The following is a 23,764-nucleotide window of genomic DNA, read 5'->3' as shown; positions in this document are numbered from 1 at the left end:
GTAAAACAAAGATTTATATTTTTGATATTTATTTTATATACTTAAATGCCATTTAACAAAGAAAAATCAACCAAAAATATGAGTTTGTGTGTCACCTCTGACACACGTGTCATAGGTTCGCCATCACTAGTCTAGTTAGTCATAGGCTCTTATGACAAAGGAGACCTGCAAAAGTATCCAGTCATTCCCTTTCATTTTACCAATGGGGAAGGTGAAGGCCACAAAGTCTTTGAACTTCTGGTTAACCTCCCTTTGTAATTACCACATTGTCTAAAAGCAGAGTTCATATTCAGAGAATGCCATGGCTTAAGGTATTCCACATCATAAATAATTTGTAACTGCAGTATTATTATTGTGCAAAAAAAATCATTGAATGCATCAGTATTCTCTAATAGAAAATGAGACATTGTTTGCACCCACACATGTGTTTGTATTCTAAAAGCCTTTCTTTGATTACTGTGTAAATGGTAAATAGAAATCCATATCGTTTCAGGCCTAATTCTACATCTGCTAATTGGATTTCTCTTTATGGATTTAGTAAGCCAATATTCATGTTCCTAAGTAAACAGCTCTCTGAACGCATGCATATGACAAAGCTGGTTTTTCTTTTAATTGGTGGAATCAATGACTAAATCAGAGGTAGGCAGGCTGACTTTGCAAAAGTAATCTAGGTTATAATGAAAGGCCTTTATACTTATTTTGGTAGCAGCCCTAGAACTAATGGAAAGAAAACAGAAATTTAGAATCATAAAGGTCTTCCAAGGGTTGAAATTCATCTTTTTCCCTGACAGGAGTGCCCACATTGTTCGGAACCATTCTGTTTTACATCTAATGCCTGGCTGACAAGTGTCCGTTTTTCATGCTTATTCATTCGTCACCCGTGTGTTCTCTCTGCCTGCAAGGTATCGGCCTGCCTTCTATCACCTCTCCGCGCGATAGAGGGTACGCTCAAAACGCTACCCCTCCTCTGCTTGCAGAGCAGCCTGGCGGCATCTGCTGTGCTGGGCACCACAGTATTTTCTAAGCTCATTATTCTACCTGAAAGCTAGGGAGGAAGTTTTATGGCAGGAATTAAAAGGATTTTTTTCTGGAAGAAGGATTGCTTTGTGGAGGGTTAAATGTGAGATCATTTTAGAAATGAGATGATATTTATAGTGAGTTTGAAGTCAAACCATTAAAACAAAATAATTACATGGTATTCCACGATAGTTCAGTTAAACCTGTCTCTGGCAGTACATACCTCTGTCATATGGTCATTATTCTCAATTAGGAAGCAAGGATCCTCCTAAGGTGTGCCTTCACAGGGCAGGAATGTAAAAACTGTGCCAAAAACCACACTACATTTTCAGAAAAATTATAACAATCGTCATTCAAATCTATCCTCCATTAATGGTGCTGCTGACTTTTGTCACCATAAAACTTTACAAAAGAGCAGTAGCTTCTCATGATGGCCGTTTTCCCGCTTCCTGTCCACCCCTCAACACGGCTTGGAGTCTCCTCCAGTCACTCCTAAATTTCCCAAACCAATGACTTCTCCCCTTTGAGTCTTTGCTGTATTTGTCCTGTTGACCTCCCATCTTCTTAAAACTTTATTTTTCTCTTGGTTCCTCTGACACTTGTCTTTACTTCTTTCACCTGCTTTCTGGTTCACACCATGTCATTTTTACTGGCAGCTCTTGAATGTTGGGGTCCTGTTGTTTTGGGGTTTTGTGTGTGTGTGTGTGTGTGTGTGTGTGTGTGTGTGTGTGTGTTTTAATGCTCCAGTCTTTTCCCTGTGATGTCATCTGTTTCCAGCACTTCAGCTATCCCCTAGACAACGAAGCGCAAATCTTCCACCCCAACTTCTTTCCCGAGCTCCACATCCAGTGATTCTCACGTTGGGTGTGTTGTTGTGTTTTTCCCTCTCGGAAGACATAGTATTTTCTGGAGCAATTTATTTTGTCACGGCTGGGAGAGGTGTTACTGGCTTCTCCTGGGTGGATTCCAGGGATGCTGCTAAGCACTATGCACAGAGAATTACCCAGTGCCAAACATCAACAGTGCTGAGGTTGAGAAATCATGACCCGGATGTACTGGACTTTTCCATTTGCATATCCCACAGACACACCAAACTGAACATGGAACAAAATTAATTTGCTTTTTCTCCTCGCTTTTCTGCTCAATTCATGACTAGTACCTAATAATGGTACCAACTTAACAATTGCAAAAGCTAAAAATGTAGTATTATCTTTGCCTCATGGCACTTTTCAAACACCTAGGTCTTCTTTCGAATGTGTGATCTCTTTATTTCTAGAATTTGCTTTCTCCTCTTTCGGTCCACTCTTAGAGGATCCGATCATCCCGTGGTCTACTCAGATGGTTCCCAAACTCCTTTCTGTCTCAATCCATCTGTCACACTGAGGGCAATATGACATCTGGTCTCCTTCCTTTGCTTAGAAAACTTTCAGGGTTTGCCATTCCTTCACATGGCAGAAAGGCTTTTCATAAATAGATCTCAACTTACCTTTCTTGTCTTGGTTCTGTATCTTTCACATCTGCATCCTAAGCACCTAGTAGAGTGTTTACCTTAAGTAGATAATTAATAAATATTAAAGGAATTTGTTTTGACTATTTAGATACATATGTGCCTCACTTTTTCTCATTCTCAGCCTTCATTTTGTGATATGCTAATAAATTTTACCAGAAGGGGGTCAAAATATTATTTGAGAACTAACTCCAGTCATGATGTCTTCACTCTACCCCACAGCAGATGGATGTTTTCAGAATTATATTTCAAAAAGTAGATATACTCTGTCAGGAACCTTTTATCCCAAAAAATGTATTCGTTTCTGCTCTTACTTTTATTAGTAGTTAGTATTTTACCAAATTTTTTATCTTAATGCAGATTGAAAAGAGAGAAGCTACAATATCAGAAGAGAAAGAACAGGAGTAGTGTTTCTGTTGGAAGGACACGGCTTAGCCAAAAGAGATGTTAAAAGGATGTGTGGGGTGGCAAAATAAGTATCAAATCAGGGGCCACCAGGTTCTAATGCTGCACCCATTATTTTTGCTGTGAGGCTTTGAGTAATTTGATAAACATGTTCCTTATATGTAAATTAAGGACATGATTTAGATAACTTACCATTTTAATAACTGTGGATTTTCAATGCCCACTTCTACATATACTCAATTTTTTGACAATTCAATGAGAAAAGTCCTTCTGACAGAAATTCTGTCACTATTTGGACAGTCTCTTGTCTTACCTCAGACCCACACACATTCATAATTTTCTCACAATCCCTAAGCTCTTGAAGGTTTTCTTTTGCCAAGAAATTCAACAAAATGACAAGTATGTAACAATAGATTTTTTTCTTAGTGCATTTTCCAGGTGGTGCTTTCTGATAGTGTTATGCCCAGAGTTTGGGGTCCTCAAGAATCAACCACCAGGGAGCCTCCTCCGATGCAAAAGCAGAGAGTCTTTATTCAAACTAGCTTGCCCCCCCCCCCCCCCTCGTCAGCCACATTCCCCGAAGCAGCCGCAAGCGGCCTAGAGAGAGCGCGATTCCCAGGAGAACAAAGGTTACATAGGGCTAGTCATTTGGGTGGGCTTAGGTAAGTGACGTGGGTTACAGAGACTGGTCACTTTGGTCAGGGTCTTTCAGCAGGGTCTTACATTACAGTGGTCAGGAAGTGACCAACATATTCTAAGGTTTGAGCCATCTCTCATTACATCCTGATTGGTCAACAGCGACGCATAGGGAACAATTTATGGTATAGCATTGTTAGGACCTTAGTTAGCTGCGTTCCTTGAGCTTCATTGGTCCACTCAGGCGGTGGTTGGGGGAGTTAGGACATTTCTGGCATTCCTGTGGTCACTCCCTGAGGGGGGGCAGGGGGGCAGGCTGAAGACCCAGCTCTACAAGTATAGGGATAGTCAGTTCTGCTTTGTTCTTTCAATAGCTTCATGAAAGACAGAGGTATATACTCTAGAGCTTTGGTGTTTTTACTTATTAGTTCATCAGGCTAAAATGGTGCTTTTAGGTTCTTAAGTTTTTATCAGGGATATGAGTTAAAAGGACAGAGACATTAAATTTTTATTAAAATGAAGTGGATAAAATTCCAATAACTTTTTATTGAAAGGAGCTGAATTATACAAGTATGAAATAAAAATTTTGGTGTGCTGCTTCAAAGCTCTATGGCTGAATCGTTTATTTTTTTAACGTTGGTATTTAAAATGACAAGCTAGTTTCTAACATTTTTGTGACCACCTATAATAATTTTTAAAAGCCTCCATATTGCTATGGCAACTACAACTATATAAATACATAACTAGGTACTTGGTATATTTGGGCAGAAATGACTATTTAATTTTTTTATTGAAGAAATGGCCACATTATTATATAGTGAGAGATGTCCGGACTCATTTGAACAGTTCCTCTTTCCCCTGCCTTATGTTTGAGATACCTCAAGAAGTTATATTTATTATTTTAAGACTCCAGCATTCTGATTTTAAACTTGCTTTTGAGCTATTGATCAAAAGATCTCAAAGTTATTACAACTCTGATATTATTCATTGTGAAGAGAGAGGAAAATATTTTTGTACACAAGGACTCTGTATGTATAAAAATCATGACAATGGGGTTCTTTTGATTAAAAATGTGAACATCATCATCATAAGGAAATGCAAGGAAAGAATTTCACTAATTGCTAATGTGACCTTCAAAGCATTCCAGTGAAGATTAAAGTTGGAACAGTGAATAACCTCTGAATTTCATAATTTCCACCACACAGAATATAATCACCCAGGTGGCAGTACAGTATTAACAACATGTGGTTTAAAAAGAGACACATGAAATAAAAAACTGGAAGACGTTTATTGCACTTTCTATAGGTGAATAATTGCAGATTAGTTTTGTCATGTATTTCATTACCTCCGCTTTCCAGATCTACGCAAGACATTTGAGCAGGAACCCCTGGGGAAGGAAGTATCCTTGGAACAGGAAGTTTTGCTCCAGTGTCGACCGCCTGAAGGGATCCCAGTGGCAGAGGTGAGTGACAAAAATTCTTTGCATTTAGCAACTGGCACTTAGTTATTCTAACAGAGGCCTAATCCGTGGCTAATGGCGCAGTGAATTAGGGTATGGAATGATGAATGGCTGGTAATGGAGTCCTAACTGCCTGCTGCTGGCAAAATAGATTGATTGGGAACTGATTAATGACTTGGGAGTCAATTAGAATGCCCCACTGGACAAAGCCAGTCAGCGTGGTTTGATTTTTGTCATTCTCTTTCAAGAACTCAGAAATCCTGCTTTATTTTATTGGGAAAAATGTACCATCAATTGTATTACTATTCTTGATAAATATGCAAAAAGTATGTGTGTATGCATGTGTGTGTGTGTGTGTGTGTGTGTGTGTGTGTGTGTGTGTGTCAGTGAGCCTGTGCACTCCACATATGTATTTCCTATTCCATGATCTAAGCATGGACATATACCTAAGAGCCATATTCATACACCAGGAATAAAAACATGCTTGAAGAATGACAAGTGTCAATTAATTTCAACCTATAAGCTTTCCATCAAACTCTTCATTTTCATTTTCTGTTTTTGCTAAAACAAAGCCTATCAATTGCTGATGAGTATTATGAATCAGACTCATATCCTGCCTTTTCATTAGCACCATACAATGCAGTGTTCTTTCAAATGCCTGTCTGTGGGGGACAGGCCTGCCAGAGAGTACCATGCTCTTGAGATACTCCCATCATCCTCAAGCACACTACTGAGGAAAATCATCTAACACCATGTCCTTTGTTTGTTAACAAATAATTTCAGACTCTGAACAATATCACCCTTTTATGAGAAGGGGGAAACATCCTAAGATGCATGAAGACACTGTTACCCTAGCTGATCCAGTATCCTGGGAGCCCAGAAAAACTTTAATTTGACAAATGACATAGTTGTCGATTGGTTGGTGGATCTTGTTAGCCTCCAAACTACATTGAGTCCTTTGGAATTCTTACTCGTTATCGCATATATGAAAAGAGGTATTTTTAAAACTGTTGCAATTTGGGCCTAAATATGGGTCAGCTGATATTTTGTAAAAATAAGCCCTGAATTACCCCATCTAAGAAATTGCAAAATACTACTACTTTGACTTACAACTTGTCCAAAAAGCTGCTTAATAGCTAACAGTGTACTTACTATTAGGTTTCTGTTTTTTAATTTTTTTAAGGTTCAAGCAAAGGTGGGAGTCAGCTCAGTTAACTGGTCCCATGGGCAACAAAATTAAACATCAGATTGCTCTTCACTATTTAATAATAATGAATTAGTTAGAAATTGAGGCAGAGCCTTTACAAAATGACTCCATTTTTCTGTCACGGCCATTCTTATCTTCATGTGTCAGTGAAAAGACACAAAGTGACACTCTTAATAAAGTTTCTTTTTTTACTTTGAAATAAGAGAGCTATTTTTGCCTTGTAACTGGCATTCCATGTCATTTTCTAGCATCTTATCAGAGATTGTGGCATAGTGATAGCTGCTTTTCCCAACCATACCAAATGATCTTCCAACACTGACATGCAGAATGACTTGCTGTGATTAGAAAGGAGGCAACTCTATTCACTATGTCATTTCACATATTGCAATAGTGCATCTGTCTCCTAATTGCATTTCTAAAATTCTGATGCAAACTCATCCACTAACCCAGCGGTTCTCAACCTGTGGGTCGCCACCCCTTTGGTGGTCGAACGACCCTTTCACAGGGGTCACCTAAGACCATCCTGCATATCAGATATTTACATGACGATTCATAACAGTAACAACATTACAGTTATGAAGTAGCAACGAAAATAATTTTATGGTTGGGTCACAACATGAGGAACTGTATTTAAAGGGCCAGAAGGTTGAGAACCACTGCTAACCTACCTTAAAGACCAAAACACATCCTGGGGAACATGGGTATCCACAGCCTCATTTTGACTTGATATTTCTTAAAGATAGCTGATCACTGCAAAGGCTTTCAGTGAAAGAGACTAGTAACTTCACTTTTTAGTGGTTCACTTTGTCAAGGAGTAAAAGATTCTTGACTGCAAAGAAAGGGCTATAAATTTTATTTGTGTCACCCCTGGGGAAGAGACCAATTAACAGTTGGCAAGCTCAAAACTCATGTACCCATTGGCATTCAAAGAACTCTATTTCATGCGTTTTCCTTTTTTTTTTTAAGTCAGAGGAGCGATCAAACACACATCCTGGAGAGCAGGCTAATAAACTCCTATGTAGATTCTTCTCAAACCCTTAGAATCACCAAGATCTGAAAGCTAATGAGTATCTTAACGTGACACATTACAACGAAGATTCACTCAAGAGTGGCAGATAAATTTTTTTTAAAAAAAAGGATGAAATGTAACTTTGTGAGTTTAAGAATCATGAGATTATTTTAACTTAATGATAAATGCACTTATTATTTAATATTCTATTTATTTTTTGAGGAACCTAAATGCATAAAAGTAGCATAGAGTGAAATATTAATCTTAGAGAAAAACCAGCAGGTAAAACTCTTACCATGAATAAAATCTGTCCTTCAGCTATTAGGTCACAGGGGCAAGAATTTTTGCTCCTTTTGTGCCAAAGGCAAATGATTCTGTAGAATTGGAATAGTAAATGCTCAATGAACACATGGAGTCAACTGATCTTTGGTTTATATGTTTCACTCCATTAGAAAAGTAGTCAGGTGCATTCTTTGCAGAATATAAGAAAACAATGATTTTCTTTCTTCCATGCAAGTTGGTAAGTTTCTAAAGAACTCTACTAATCTTAAGTAAATGGCACCTGTTCGGTACAAATAATGTCATAGGCATTTCTTGAGGTAATAACATTTCATTTTCTCCCCTCTTTCGGCTTTAGTTTTAATTGCAGAATATTAAACTAATTTCCTTACAGAACTCTAGGTTTAAGCCCAAGCATCACCATTTCAAACTCTGACTTTGAGCAAAGTATTTCAATTCTCCTTCCTAAGTTGTCTTAGTTACAAAATGGAGATAATGATAGTATCTATCTAGATCTAGAACATACTAGTAGTTGTGAGGTTCAGTGAGATAATATATGCAAACATGTAGAAAGCACTCAAGAAATATCAGCCATGATTAGTGCTAGTATTCTGTTATCACCTATTGATTCACAGAACACCAAATTCAACCTCTAGAATTCAAAACAGTCACTGAGCACATTGTACCTCTGCTGGGAATTGTGGGTGTGAGGGGCAAAGCCTCTGTCCTAGGAAGAGTCACCAACATGCCTTCCTGTGCTCTCCAGCCAGTTGCTCTGGTTAGAATCCTTAAATGCTACAAATGAAGGTATTGTGAGCTGGAAAACAAGGAAACGCCCTTATCTGTGTAAATGTCTATCAATGACAAATACCTACAACAGGTCACGATGTACTGCTGTCCTTACGCTGATTTTTAAAGTTACTTTTCTCCACGTAGTCATCATGATCCCAAGACACTGGCCCAGCCCTCTTATTTCCTGAATATGAGGAAATTGGGGCTGGGGGGACTGCCGGTAGTTCTGCTTTCCAGAGAGAGGGAAAGAGAATGACAAGGAAAGCCTCGGGGGAGGAAGGAGGCCCAACCAGGTTCCTTATACTCTGTGTCTCCAGGTGGTGACAGTTTTGACTAAGACTAGTCTCAATAGTCATTGGTGAAGGAAACCGATGCAGTGGGTACCTTGAGATGAGGCACCATGGTTCAGAGCTCTAGGCCTGGTCGTGTCCTCCTCTGGTCTCCTTTCTAAGCCCTGTCTTTAGATCTATCTTATTTATTCAAAATATTTAACAGCCCAGCCAGTGTGGCTCAGTGGTTGAGCATTGACCCATGAACCAGGAGGTCACCAGTTCAATTCCTGGTCAGGGAACATGCCCAGGTTGTAGGCTCAATCACTAGTAGGGGCCATGCAGGAGGCAGCCCATGGATGTCTCTCTCTCATCCATGTCACTATCTCTCTATCCCTCTCCCTTCCTCTCTCTCTAAAATACATAAAAAACATATTTAAATTAAATAAAATATTTAACAAGCACACTGCTTCCTTAACACAGGACAGGGTCTGAGGGCCTTGTGCTATAACAGCTATAAACACTTCAGCAGCTCATTCCCAGGGAGTGAACTGGCACACGGGGCGGGGTAGGGGACGGGGGGGGGGGGGGTGGTGGCACTCCGTTATTTAGCAGCAGATACAGAACAATGGCACCCGACACTTGGTGTGGACCAACCAGTGTGACCGGCTAAATGTCAGCCCCTCTGTACCATGACTTTAAATAGCTCTGGCTGCGACTTGCCTTCAAATGTGTCTGTTTACTCCTTGGCTGCCTAATTAGATGGCAATAAAATCGGAGCAAAAGGGGTTTTTATGTTTATCTCCAATACCAGCTGACTGTAGGTTCCTTAGTAGATTCTCTTAAGTCTATTTAACTAAATGAAATAAAGAGTCCCTGATGGATGTGGCACAGAGGCTGCAACTCGGGAAATGGAACATTCCAGGAAAAGGGTATTTGTCACCTCTGACGATGCAACCTACAGAGAGAACGCAGTGCGCAGCGAAGGTCCCAACCCACCAGGACAGGAACTAAAAGGCCATTGAGAGCTACTTTCGTTCGAGAACTATAGGGCAGGTTAATAACAATCATATTAAAATTTAAAGTCTAGACTGAGTGAAAGAAAGAAAAAGAATGACTAGAAATACTCTGAAGTGGTATTGCTTAGTATTTTCAATCACTCTTTTGCTAGGATCTCTGCAAAACTATTCTGGGGAGGCATTTACCCCGCTTCCAACAGAAACCTCCCCATCTCCCTGAGAAAGCCCCGGGAATGAATGCGCCCATGCGGGGGCGCGGGGCTGCTCCCGCAGAACAGCAGCACTCTAGGACATGAATCCCTCTTTGCTCCTTGTGGTTTATGCCTAGAAAATGTTGCTGTCACATGGTGAGCCAGAAATACACCCAGAGATGCTTTATGTCCTCGGATTGCCTCTTTTGGAGAGTACCGGGATCGGAACAGCAATGGCTACAAGGTTTGCTGGCATGGCAGAAGGAACGACACTGAATTTTGCACTAAAACCCGCCATTTGTTTCACCTTTAACAAGGGGATAATTGCTCCTCTAATTATCATGGAGCTATTTCTCACAGGAGTTTAATTGGAGGAACACGGCACAGTGTTCAACTTATTGACCCAGTTGTGCTCCAAAAACGGCATCTTATTTATCAACATTTGCATCTTTAATTAGCAAGTGGGGAAATATGGGGTGACATGCAAAGGAATAGATTATTTCGCCGGGTTTAGTCCTGATAAACAGGGAACAGATTTTTTTAAAGCCGACACTGCCAGAGCAAAAAGCTGCTGGCCGCTGGAGGCTCAGCCAGATGAGCATCAGGTGGCTCTCAGGCTAATTGATAATTAATGTGGCCACTGAACACGTTCCATGAGAGGCGTGCATGCTCCGCTGCCATTCCTCATAACTGGAGCTTCATGTTGCCGCATTTCCATGCAGGTGCATTGTCTCCGGAGCTGTGCTTTATATTCTTTGCAAGCAAAAGAGATTTAGAGATAAGAGCGTTTGAATACTAATTTGGAAAGAGACATTGCTGTCCGTGCCCACGAACACCTGTTGGAATTTTCTCCTGGCATGCATATACCAACAAGAAGGGGTTTGATTTTGAGATGATGATCAACCTTGCAAACAGGTTTGCACAAGTATTAGGTTCGCCGCTCGTAGTCAGCTGGCAAGCTTTGCGTTGGTCCAATCAGTGGTTGCCATTGTCACTTCTTTTTTAAAAAAAATAGTTTTTATTGATTTTTAGAGAGAAAGGAAGGGAGAGGGAGAGAGAGAAACATCGATGTGAGAATGCAACATAGTCTGCACTCTCCTACTTGTCCCCCTCTGAGGATCGAGCCAAGAATCTGGGCATGTGGCTTGACCGGGAACCCAACCAACAATCCTTCAGGGGCTTGGAACTGCCCAACTAACTAAGCCACACTGGCTAAGGCAGCCATTGTCACCTCTTTATTATAGCAACCCCATGTGTTTTTCTGTCATTATCTAGCCTTTATATATAATATACGCAAAGATTACTGCAAACCCCGATAACCAAGTAAACCAAATTTAAAATAATAATAAAATGAAATAATATCAGCATCATTTTTTAAAAAAATAATAAACCTTCTCTGACTTAAAATAGACTAGGGGCCCAGTGCCAAATTTGTGCACCTTGAAAGGAACTGTGGGTCATGAGGCTTCACTGGGTACAGGGGCAGGTCTCAGCCCATCCTCTGTGTGCCCGCCTGCGAGCCCTCCAACTTCGGCCCCTGGTCCCCTGTCTGCTGGCAACCCTGATCCCACCACCACCGCTCCCACGGGCTCATGGCACTGGCCCTTTTTCACACCTGCTGAAGGTGCGGAGCGACTGGAGCTGGCACCAACAGCAGGTGCAAGCGGTGTCAGTGGGTGTGAGCAACAGCTGCTGCCCTGATCACCCCTCAGGAGCAGGGGGAGGTGGAGAAGCCCTCAGGGGTGATCAGAGCTGGCAGCTGCCGCTCACACCCACTGATGGCACCGAGCGATCAGGACTGGCCCTGGGCACTGGCAGCAGGTGTGAGTGGGGCTGTCACCAGCAGTGGGTGCGAGCGGCAGCTGCCAGCCCCAATCTCCCCTCAGGAGCAGGGGGAGGTGAAGAAGCCCTGAGGGACGATTTGGGCTGGCAGCCACCGCTCACACCTGCTGATGGCACCGAGTGACCAGGGCTGGTGCCAGGTGCCAGCAGTGGGTGCAAGCATCAGGCGGGACCAAGGCGTGCAGGAGCAAAGAATTTTCACTAACCACCAGAGGCTTGCCCTGATGGCAGCAACCAGTGCCCCGCCTTGGTCTGGTGCTGCCGCTCCATCCCACCACAGCCAATGCCCACCATGTTCCACGCACGCCCCCTGGTGGTCAGCACATGTCACAGTGACTGGTTGTTCGGTTGTTCCACCATTTGGGCTATTTGCATATTAGCCTTTTATTATATAGGATTTGTGTCCTGGTTTCTGCACATACATAGTTTCTTTGGTCCTATAGGGTTTTTTTGTTTGTTTGTTTTTGTTTTTAATAAGGTTTTATTGATCTCAAAGAGGAAGAGAGTGGGAAATAGAAACATTAATGATGAGAGAGAATCATTGATCGGCTGCCTCCTGCATGCCCCATACTGGGGATCAAGCCCACACCCGGGCAGGTTCCCTTAACTAGAATTGAACCTGGGACCCATCAGTCCCCAGGCCAACGCTCTGCCCACTGAACCAAACCAGCTAGGGCCAACACTCTTCTAGCTACAGGAGGTACAAGTCTAGTCAAAGTCCCTAAAGTGTAATAAAACAAAGTAAAGCACTAAATAAGAATAGAAATAAATGAGAAAGATATTGTCAGATCAATGCAAATTGTAGGAAATGGAACAAGATGATATCTGAGAGGCTGATGGTTGCTGGGGATTAAGAGTCACTCTGCAATCCAAGGAGACTCTGTCTGAGGAGATAATGTCTGAGCCGAGATCTGAACTACAGGAAAGACCCAGACTTGAAAAAGACCTGGGTCAGGAAGCTCCAGGTGGGGGACGCAGACTCGGAGGGAACTGACGTGGTTAGCGATGAAAAAGGAGGCTAGTCTCTGAGACACTGAGCTATGACAAGGACAGGGCACCTTCAGTTAGAGTGCGGAGGAGGAGCTTGGGGACTTACAGACCTGGTGAGGAGTTTGGAGTTGTTGCTCAGTGCATGGAATTTCACTGGAAGTTTCAGTAAGGGATGATCATGTCCTGATGCGTGTCTTTGAAAGATAATTTGTCCTGCTCTATGGAAAACAGCTTTTGGAAGTATGAGACTGGAAGCAGGGACACCATTTAGGAGATCTTGCCTTAACCCAAGCAAGGGAAGACGGTTGCTGGTCATTGGTGAGAGTAGACGAGAAGAAAAAAAATGTGGAGCTAATAAAGGGCTTATTTTCATTCCTGTGGAAGAAAAAACTCTGAACATCATTTTTAAATTTGACTTTATTAAATAAGCAAAATCTTGAAACTATTTGGCCTTTCAGAAGAGAGTGACATCTCCCATGTTAGAGCTCAGTAGCCCCGCCAGAGTGAGCTTTTCTTCGATGACCTCAAATCTGTGGTCAGTAGATCCCAGCTATTTTCACATACAGTCTCTCTCCACAGCAGGCAATGACCTGGCCTGTGTCTGTCATCACAGGGCAGGAAGGCCTTTTATTTCCACAGCCTTTATTTCTTGAAAAAATTCATGTTACTTCCATAAATTGTCTTGCTTTGGAACTTCTTTCAATGATTCTCCATATACCTCTAGTCAATATGTACTACAAATTTATTGTGGATGGAAGATGGCAGGCACAGGGAGCAAAGAGCCAGTATTTTCTAAAGGTGGTCAGACTTAGCCAGGGTCCCAAACACTCTGCGTGTGTGTGTGTATTCACCACCCAAAGTCAAGCCTCCTTCCATCACCATTTACCCCCCTCTACCCTCTTCTACCTCCCACCACCACCCCCTGCTCCATTCCCTCTAGCAATCACCCTACTTTTTGTCTGTGCCTATGAGGTTTTGTGTGGGATTTTTTGCTTAGTCACTTCACTGTTTTCACCCAGCCCTCCAACGCCCCTCCCCTCTGACAGCTGAAGTCTGTTCTCTGTATCAGTGAGCCTGTTTCTGTTCTGTTTGTATGCTTATTTTGTTCATTAGATTCCACATATAAGTAAAATAATATGGTATTTGTCTTTCTCTGTTTGGCTTATTTCATTTAGCATAATAATCCCCAGGTCCCTCCATGCTGTTGCAAAAGATAAGATTTCCTTCTTTTTTACAGCCAGACAGCACCACAGCTTTTATATCCACTCATCTACTGATGAACATTCTTAATCTGTAATAAAAGCATAATATGCTAATTAGACGAGACATCCTTCTGGACGACCTTCTGGACAAAGCCAGGGATGTGAGGGAAGCCGGGGGAAGGAGGCCTACTCTTGCACGAATTTCATGCATCAGGCCTCTGGTTGGTAAATAAGAAGAAATGCTGAGAGTTACTTATCTTGAAAGGGAAGTTGATAACAAAGACTGGTTAGGAACTTTCCGTGGACCAGTCAATTTATAGTCCTTTTACCCTGGAAAATTTAGCATGTTGAGGACTTTGCAGTGCCATTTTGTTCCTTTGGAAGATATTAGGTATGGTCATTCTACTTTTGGGTTCTTTGGTAGTTTCCACTATTCATGTATCAACACACTTTCACATCCTCATAGTTAAACTCAGGCTTTAGAAATGGACAAGTTTTAAGACAAGTTTGCCTCTCCAGTATGATCTGTGAACATTTAGCTCTCAAAAGCAATGAGCCAGGCGTATGTGCAATTAAGGGAGTGTTTCCCCAGCAGGAAAACAAATTCCCTTTCTTAGCAAATTCCTTCCCTTTGCAGAAGTTACAACAACTGTGCAAAATGTCACTACAATTTCCATTTGCTTGTTTTTTATCCTTTGGCTATTTTTTCCAATTATCTGAAGATATGACTTTAACTGTTTTAAAGACCAACCATTTTCAAGCGTAAAAATGCACATACTTTTACAAACCTACTGAAAGGGGGCAAAGTATATTGGACAGTGGACAGCACAAGTAAATGCGCACCTTATGTTATTGCCAACCTGAGAAGGAAATAGCTGCATAAACAAAGAAGCCTTGGATTCTTGACAAGAGAGAACATCTAGAACAGTCTCCATGGTAGCATGGGAGTGGGGGTTCTTTGCATACTTTTTAAAATGGCCTTTTGCTTCTTATATTTTAAGACTCCTCATTTTACATGATAATACTCTTTATTTGTTGAGTTGGATATAAACATTAATCACTTGGCTGCATGTTTTTCACTTTCTTTTTTTTTTCAATTACAATTTACATTCAGTATCATTTTATATTAGTTTCAGGTGTACATCTTAGTGGTTAAGACAATCATACATTTTACAAAGTGTCCCCCCTCGCAATATTGCACACGTACCCACCTGGCACCACACATAGTTATTAAAATATAATTGGCTATATTCCCTATGCTGTACTGTACATACCCGTGATGTAACTATTTTGTAACTACCAATTTGTACTTCTTAATTCCTTCACCTTTTTCATCCAGCCCCCAAGTCTCCTCCCCTCTGAAAACCATCAGTCTGTTCTCTGTATCTATGAGTCTGTTTCTATTTTGCTTGTTTGTTTATATCGTTCTTTAGATTCCACACATAAGTGCGATCATATGGTATCTGTCTTTCCCATTCTGACTTATTTCACTTAGCATAATAGCCTCTAGGTCCACCCCTGCTGTCGTAAATGGTAAGACTTCATCATTCTTATGGCTGAGTAATATTTCATTGTATATATGAACCGCAGCTTTTCATCCATTCTCTCGGACACTTTTTATCCACAACTTTTATGGGTAAAATTCATTTGCGCCCTATAATGAAGACTTTCTTGGTCATATGAAGGTACCTACAAGGGTGGTAAGAAACCTCTTTCCAGCCCTAACTGGTTTGGCTCAGTGGATAGAGTGTCGGCCTGCAGACTGAAAGGTCCCAGGTTCTATTCCTGTCAAGGGCATGTACCTTGGTTGCGGGCACATCCCCAGTGGGAGGTGTGCAGGAGGCAGCTGATCAATGTTTCTCTCTCATCGATGTTTCTAACTCTCTATCCCTCTCCCTTCCTCTCTGTAAAAAATCAATAATATATATATATATATATATATATATATATATATATATATATGAAAGAAACCTCTTTCCAGTGTGAGAAACCAGAAGAAAATAATGGGATTTCAAGCTCTAGAACAGTTGGAGCTAAACATTATCTGGTGAAAGTCTACAGAGGTTTATTAGCTATAGTTATCTTTTAGAATTGTCAAGGCCTTTCTATTCCAAGTGTGATGCATAGATTATCTATATTAACATGACCTGGGGGCTTCTTAGAAAGGCAGAATCTCAAACCCGCCGCCCCAGGCCAGTTGATCAGAATCTGCATTTTAGCAAGATCATCAGAACCAGCCTGCAGTACCCGTTCTTGAACTCGGATCCACATTGGGATCACCTAGGAATCATTAGAAAATACTCATGCCTATATCCCACCCAAAAATGCTGATTTACTAGGTATGATGAGCAGCCTGGCCATCAAGAGTTTTAATCCCTTCCCAGGTGATTCTAAAATGCCACAATATTTGAGAATCTGTGGCCTAAAGGACAAGGTGAAAACAAACAAATACAAATACAGGAAAAGCTTCAAACTTGTCCCTTTCTAAACCAGTCAGTAAAACTTGGCAGACTCCCAACTTCTAACGAATTCTTCTAGAAGCTTGGCTTGGCTGCATGTGCATTTGATAATTGCCACATAATTGCTTTTCCCATTTGTTTGATTAATGTAGCTGCACACAATGACTCTAGGCCCAGTCTCCATTCTCTTAGGTGTGCACTCTTCTCAGCTCTGCCATGTCCTTTGTAACCTCAGTGTTCTGACTTTAGGGCCAGTTTGGGTTCAATAGTAACCTTTCTGATAGATGTGGATTTTTCTAGCTAATGGTTGCTGGGCTCACTTTTCATATTGGGTGGCATGTGGCAGTTTCCCTCCGTTAATTAGAACAAATGTGCCAATTATGTTAATGTTTCTCCCGATACCAATCAGAGAATAATTAGACACAACACATCTGTCTTTCACAGGGAAGTGGAATAGGAAGGAAAACTGCAAGGTGCTTTACTCTTTATTATTGGCATATATGATTAGCCGATTCCTTAACCAATCACACAGTTAAAAAGTTCATACATCATAAGGACAAAGGTTGCCAATAGCTACTTGGCTGGGGCCGAACATCTCTTATTGTTTGTAATTTCCTAACCAACGTCCAACTATCTCCAAAGAACTTCTGCAAAGAATTTAAGTGGTCTTCCCTTCCATTAAAGAAAATAAATTACACTGCCCTATCAGTAAAATGCAGGTACTGTTATTTTCCCTGGAAAATAACTAGGAAAGAAACAAGTTCTGAAGTAGAATTATTTAAAACTCTCCAAAAGTATTCAGCTTTCTTGATACAAGAGATCACACTGAAAGAAATCACAAAATTCAGCCTTTAGGATTGTATTGCAGGTGTGGGAAACATGTCCGTCACCACTGGATTTATAGTTTGTGACAATTTCTGCTTATATGTTTCTTGTGTTTTAACTTTGGAGCTTTCTGATTAAAAGAAAATTGATATGGTTCCGTTTGTTTTATTGGCACTAGTGGTCCAACTTGGCAAGGTTTTAGAAGATGGAGATGCAGCCAAATTATTTCATAATACGATGATGCCTTTACGCTTCTGTGTTGATTCTGACGGTATGGAAAAGAGTTATGAAATCATCACATTAGTCTTCTTGAAAACAATCAAGGCAAATCTTAAGCACTTTTTAGGTAAAGCTTTTTAATTTAGAATTTAAAGTATACACACTGTAGCAAATATGGCTCATGTAAAAATAAAGCACCATCATTGTGGTTATAATGTCTATATTATTGTGGCTTCAAATATATTTTCACTACAACTCTTTTAGAAACAGTTGGTCAGAAAATAAGACCAGAATTTCAGATTACATATTTTTTCTCTTACTGTGACATTGATTTGCTAAACAAAACAAAGGAACAACTCAAAGCAGACGTTTAACATATCTGCATTTGATATAGTGTCAGGCATTCCTAGAAAGCCTTAATATGAATCATTCTGCAATACGTTCCTTTTGCCCAGGGGTTGGAAGGATGAGGCAACAAGAAAGAGGAGATGATTGTGATTTATTGTTATTGCATCATTCTACCCAAAATATTTGTATTTTATTTTTTATGCTAAAACATGAACATATTTCTGTTCTAAACAATTTTAGTAGTAAAATACAAAAAAAATACTGGAGATAAACAATGTTTGGAAAATTATGGTCTTGTGTAAATGGGTTTCCCCCTTCATAGACACAACATTGGAATTGTTGGAATCTGTCTTAGTGGTCTAGCTTTTATGCTGTTAAATTAGAAAGAGGAGAGGGGAGGGAATAAAGGTGAGAAAATGAGTATGGGAATTCAAGATTACATTGAGGGTTATAATTTATCTCATACTTATTATGAGCAATAAATGGATAATTTATTGGGAATGTTAATCTACTTTTCTCTGTCTTGGCTGATGATAAATAAATATTAAATTTAAACTGAAGAATTCCATTTTTAGGGAAGATATAATACAGAAGTTTTGAAACATGGGGGTTGTTGAATGCTGGAGAAGCCTCTCAAATTAAGTTATGGAAGCCTGAGCCATTGAAAAGTAATTTCCATGCTTTGCTGCCAAAACTTCTCTTTCCTGGGCAGTACTTATATAGTCAATAGTTCTGGGTTTTATAAAATATCAGTAAGCAGTAAAACTATAAAAACATGCATCTAGGAGCCATAAAAGAGTTGATCCTTAAATCACACCACACAGAGGAAGGGGTGGCAGTTTTATATACCTTTCCTATGCACACACAGTATGGGGCCAATATGCTCCAGTCCTAACACAAAATCAAATTGGGAACCACTGGTCTTCATTAATAAAACCATGCTGGTGTTTTGAGACCTCTGTGCCAGACTGAAGGTGCCAATAGAACTGAAAGACCTAACTGCTGGAGGGACTTCTAAACATTTTATCTCCCTACTATGAGAGCTGGGAACCACTCCTCATACAGGAAGGCTAGAAATATGACAACTCTTCTGGTACCTACACTGAAAGGAAATGAGGCTGTAAATAAGGGAACTTTCCTTGCCGGGGAGTTTTATGAATGGAGACTCATAAGCCAATACAGATAGCCCTGTGCAGCGGTGAAATGAAAGTTAGATTTCTCTCAGGTTTGTTTTTCCTGGTTGGTATTATGAATTTGAAGATACGTAATTCTTAATAGAGACACTAAGCAACACTGATTCCTCAACGTTTAAAATACAGCGATACAGCCTGGCCTGCGTGGCTCAGTTGGTTGAGCATCATCCGATGCACCGAAAGGCCACCAGTTCAATTCCTGGTCAGGCTCAATCCCTGGCTGGAGGCAGCCCATTGATGTTTCTCTCTCACATGGATGTGTTTTCTCTCTCCCTCTCCCTTCCTCTCACTCTAGAATCAATATAAACATATTTTTAAAAACTACATTGATGCCCTAGCCAGTTTGGCTCAGTGGATAGAGTGTCAACCTGCAGACTGAAGGGTCCCAGGTTCGATTCCGGTCAAGGGCATATGCCTGGGTTGTGGGCTCAATCCCCAGTGTGGGGCATGTAGGAGGCAGCCAATTAATCATTGATCTTTCTCATCATTGATGTTTCTATCTCTCTCTCCCTCTCCCTTCCTCTCTGAAATCAGTAAAAATATACGTAGATTAAAAAAATACATTGATGCAGATATACTAGTAGCTTTGTTTGGATCACCTTAGTCTTAGAGAAAAGGCAATTAAATTTAACGTATAGACTGTTTCTTAAATCCAGGTACTTTTCTTTCCTTCCATATCTCATTAAGTCCTCCCCTAACCCCAGGAGGGAAGGCCCAGCCCTTTGGGCAGGTGAGGACTGTGATTTGGGGAGTTTACAGCCTACACAACGCTGCAAACTCTGCACGTGGGAGGGCTAGACACAGAGCCAAGTCTCGCCGAATCCAAAGCCCATGTTTTTTCCTCTAACCAAAAAAAAGTGTCATTGACTGTGTGGTTTTGAAATTTAGTTCATTACCATGATATGATATCTGATCAATTTTCATATCCTGACAAAGATATCTTTTGGGAATATTTATTTATTTAAGAAGTGTTACATCATCTCATCAGTTTTCTAAAAGTAAGCATGATAATTTTTTTTCATATTGCTATTGTCTACACTTCATGAAATATGAAAAATTTAGAATTTTAGAAAGCAAAAGAGAAATTAAACTCAATTACAGGTCCATTTTTTAGAATATATCAAAACTTTTTAAAATATATTTTCATTGATTTCAGAGAGGCAGGGAAAGGGAGAGAGAGATAGAAATAGCAATGATGAGAGCATATCATTGGTTGGCTGCCTCCTGCACACCCCCTACTGGGGATCGAGCCTGCAACCTGGGCATGTGCCCGTGACCAGAATCAAACCCAGGACCTTCAGTCCACAGGCCGACGCTCTATCCACTGATCCAAATCGGTTAGGGCAGACTATGTCAATTTTTAAACATTTCACTTTAGTGATTTCTAAGAATTTTTTCCAAATATTTTTCTAAAGTAAAATTAATTGGTATGCTCTATATGTATCCAGATCACATATTTTTGGTTTGTCATAAACCTGCTCTTAGGTCTGTGATAACCAATACTTTCTTAGTACTTAGAAGTCGTTTTCAGCTTCTAGATACCAAAATATTGTTATTGAAATGTTACAAGTGGTAATTATTAAACATTTTGTCTAGTTTCTAGCACCTGCAGTAGTCCTTGCTGCATAGTAGCTGTTTAATAGATACTTAATTAGTGAGCCAATTTTGAGTAGATCCTACTGACTTTTACTTTCTTGTGCAATCCTGTCTTTGTTTCTTCTTTTTGAATGTGACTATATATCTCGTTTTAGGCAATGCTTCAAATCTTGTTGCTTATGGTAGTTTTTATTTCCTGTGTAGGTAAACTTCATTCATTCATGCCTCTGTTCATACATTCATTCATTCTTTCTTTCACCACATGTCAATCACAAAGGCCTTATTTCTGCTTCTCAAATAACAATATGTGCAGTTACTTTTCCCTGTACCGGCAACACTCTGGCTCAGAATGATTAGCATTTTCTAGGTATTCATGTTTTATTGTCCTATTCATGTCCTAGAGGCCTTCCCTGACATTCAAAACAAGAGTCAGCAAACTGTAGCCTGCAGTCCAAATACAGCCCACCACCTAATTTTATAAATAAAGTTTTATTGAAACACAACAATGTTCATTTATTTACATATTATCTATGGCTGCTGTTTAGAGACCATATGGCCCACAGAGCCAAAATATTTACTATATGACCCTTTACAGAAAACGTTTTTTGACTCCTGAACTAAAGCATGGTATAGAGCTGATTTATTTTTTTTTTCCGAGTCCTTAGGACCACTGAAATTATCCAGTATGTTTACTTATTTACATATTGTTCTTTCTCTTGAGAATTCGTTGATTTATTGATGCATTCCAGGTGCCAGGAGGAGTGAGGCCACATAGTAGATGCTCCACAAATATTCATTGGGTAAATAATCAAAGCATTTTGAACATTTCTGTTGGGGTGCTGTGCTAGGTACCATGAACATACTATTAAATGAATATATATACAAATTAATATATGTTCAAATGTGTCACACTGAATATATCATATACATATGTGTAATCATGTTCTCAAGAGTTCCCATGGAAGGAGTCCACAAATTTTACCCAAATTATTACAGTACAATACAATAAATGGTTTGTAAAGAATGCTAGAGATGCATATGAAGGAAAACACTGACCCTAATTAGCAGACACAAAAATGGGCTACAGAAAGGAAGGATCTCCTGAGGAGAATATTGAAGAATGAGTGGAAATTATCTCAGCAGAAAAGGAAGAAAAAGGCATTCTGGGTAGCGTACACAAAAAAATATAGAGGTCTGAGTGGCCATGTTAATGACAGTCACATGCTGAGGACAATTCAGGAAGTGTAATATGTCTAGAGAGTAGGATTAAGTTTTCAAGGCTACGCAATAATTGGGGATGGCTTATAAAAGGTTTCATATAGCATATTATGAAGTGGGATTTTAACCGAGAAACAATGACACAACGGAGAACTGTTTTGTTGAAGTTACTCTTTTTAAGATTTATTTTTTAGTGAGAATTAAAATAGTGTCACAGTAGCCAGAGCAGGGCTACTCCATTAAGGTATGAATGCTACCATTTTAGGTATAATTCATAACTTAATGGAATAGATTTGAAGAGAGGTGTGAGGGCTGCTGTAAGCTGTGAGTGTAAGAATGGGAGGAGGATCATAACTCCACCAATTAGGAAGAAGATCAGGAGGACCAAGGTTATAGAGAAAGGACTGATGTGAAGAGATATTGACATCAACTAAGCACCTGCTATGTTTTTGGTATTTGTAGAGTATCCAGATGGAATTATCTAGGAAATAATGGAAAATATGAATGGAGCTTGCCAAAAGTTTTGACTGCTGTTAATGATGTTTGAGTTAGCCATGAGAGTGAGATCACCCAGCCAAATGTACGCCAGTTGTTCCAAAACCTGGCTGAGCACTAGCATCTCCTGAGAAGATGTAACAACACCAATGTCCAGGCCCTTCACCGGCCAGATTAAATCAGACCCTCTGCGGGTGGGACCTAAAGTATGGGAAGGTCTTAGAAGCTCCCCGGGTGGTCCCAATGCACAAAATTGAGATCCGCTGCTATAACATTAAAAGGGGAGAAAATTAAGGAGATTCCTGAAAAGAACTCTATGAACATAATGGATGAAATAAAGGGACCAGTGAAAGAGGTTTTAGAAAGAACAGCTAACGAGGTGGCAACCAAACAGCAGAGGGAGAGAAATGCCCATGCACGGGAGAGGGAGGACGGCCACTGGTCATCTCTGAAGGGGGAGTTTGAGTAGAGTGCTGAGTGCGAATCCGGACAGCAGCAAATTGAAGAGTGAATGGGTGGGTGAAGAGAGGGAGCCTCTGAATATTCTGCTCTTTCAAGCATTTTAGCCACTAAGGGAAAGAGAATGTGGAAGCACAGCTGAGAAGGGCAGGCATGTCAAGGGGTGATTTTATCGATGGTTTGTTTTTAGAATGGAGGAGACATATGCATGTCTGTGGGTGACCTGACACTCAGAAGAAAGAAAGAGCTTTGAGAGGAGTTTATATACCTTTTGGTTTCTTTGGTCTGCTAGGAAAACACACATGTGCCATAGCATCTAATCATATTAAGGGAAATCACAAAATATTGCGAAATGTGTGATGACCTAGAGTTTCAAAGAGCCTAGGAGGTAGAAGAAGTGACCAATGAGGGCAATTTCTAATTACAAGGTTCAGCAAGGCAGGGTTGGGAATAGCCTTGGCTGTGATGCCTACTCCCTCAAATTTGTGTCTTCTGGGTAAATTTTCTCTTTTTTCTATTTGCTGACACTTTTCAGCTAGAATAGGATGACCTTACTTTTGTTTGTCTTTCCTTGACTGAGTGTGGAACAATATCTCACAACGTGAAGATAACCCTTTGCTGATCACAAGGCTCAGCGTCCTCACCAGGAAGCATGTTGCCTAAGAAAATAATGAACCGCACAGAGTGTTCCATTAGATTTAACGTGGGTGAATCACAGCGTCTAGATGTCCTCCAACAGAAGATGTCTTTAGGACAGAACTTAACGGAATGTGTTAGGTTAAAAAATGTGCCCCGTAAAAGCATTTTAAAATGTCATTCATTTTGCACTAGATATTATTCTTTCCTGTTTATTAAACTTAAATCTTAATTTATAAAAGACAGTTAAACTAGTAAAACATTTATGTCTTGAAATAAATTATTTACTCTGTTGAAAAATAATCATATAATACCAGCTTAAAGTTGTATAGCAGTCATAAACATTCTTTTACATATTATGATTTTCACATCTCACAGAAAACTTATGAGGGAATTAGGATAGATTTAGTATTCTTATTCTAAAGTCAGAAAAATAAGGTTTAATGATGTTACATGACTTGCTTAAAAGCATAGAACTGACGAATGGGAGAG

General features: G+C 40.2%; 1 protein-coding gene across 2 annotated transcripts in view; it reads left to right on the top strand.

The window, feature by feature from the left end:
- The window catches only part of UNC5C (unc-5 netrin receptor C), a 372,686-nt gene that overhangs the window by 261,493 nt on the left and 87,429 nt on the right, over positions 1–23,764 (top strand). For both annotated transcript variants that reach the window (XM_036340067.1, XM_036340076.1), the window contains exon 4: positions 4,924–5,027. In XM_036340067.1, coding sequence (XP_036195960.1) covers positions 4,924–5,027 — 104 coding nt within the window. The remainder of the gene's footprint in view (positions 1–4,923; positions 5,028–23,764) is intronic.

This window comes from Myotis myotis, unplaced genomic scaffold (genome assembly GCF_014108235.1).
Source record: "Myotis myotis isolate mMyoMyo1 unplaced genomic scaffold, mMyoMyo1.p scaffold_m19_p_1, whole genome shotgun sequence".
Lineage (NCBI taxonomy): Eukaryota > Metazoa > Chordata > Mammalia > Chiroptera > Vespertilionidae > Myotis > Myotis myotis.
The sequence above is the reverse complement of the archived record's forward strand: the minus strand, read 5'-3'. Positions and strand labels throughout refer to the sequence as shown.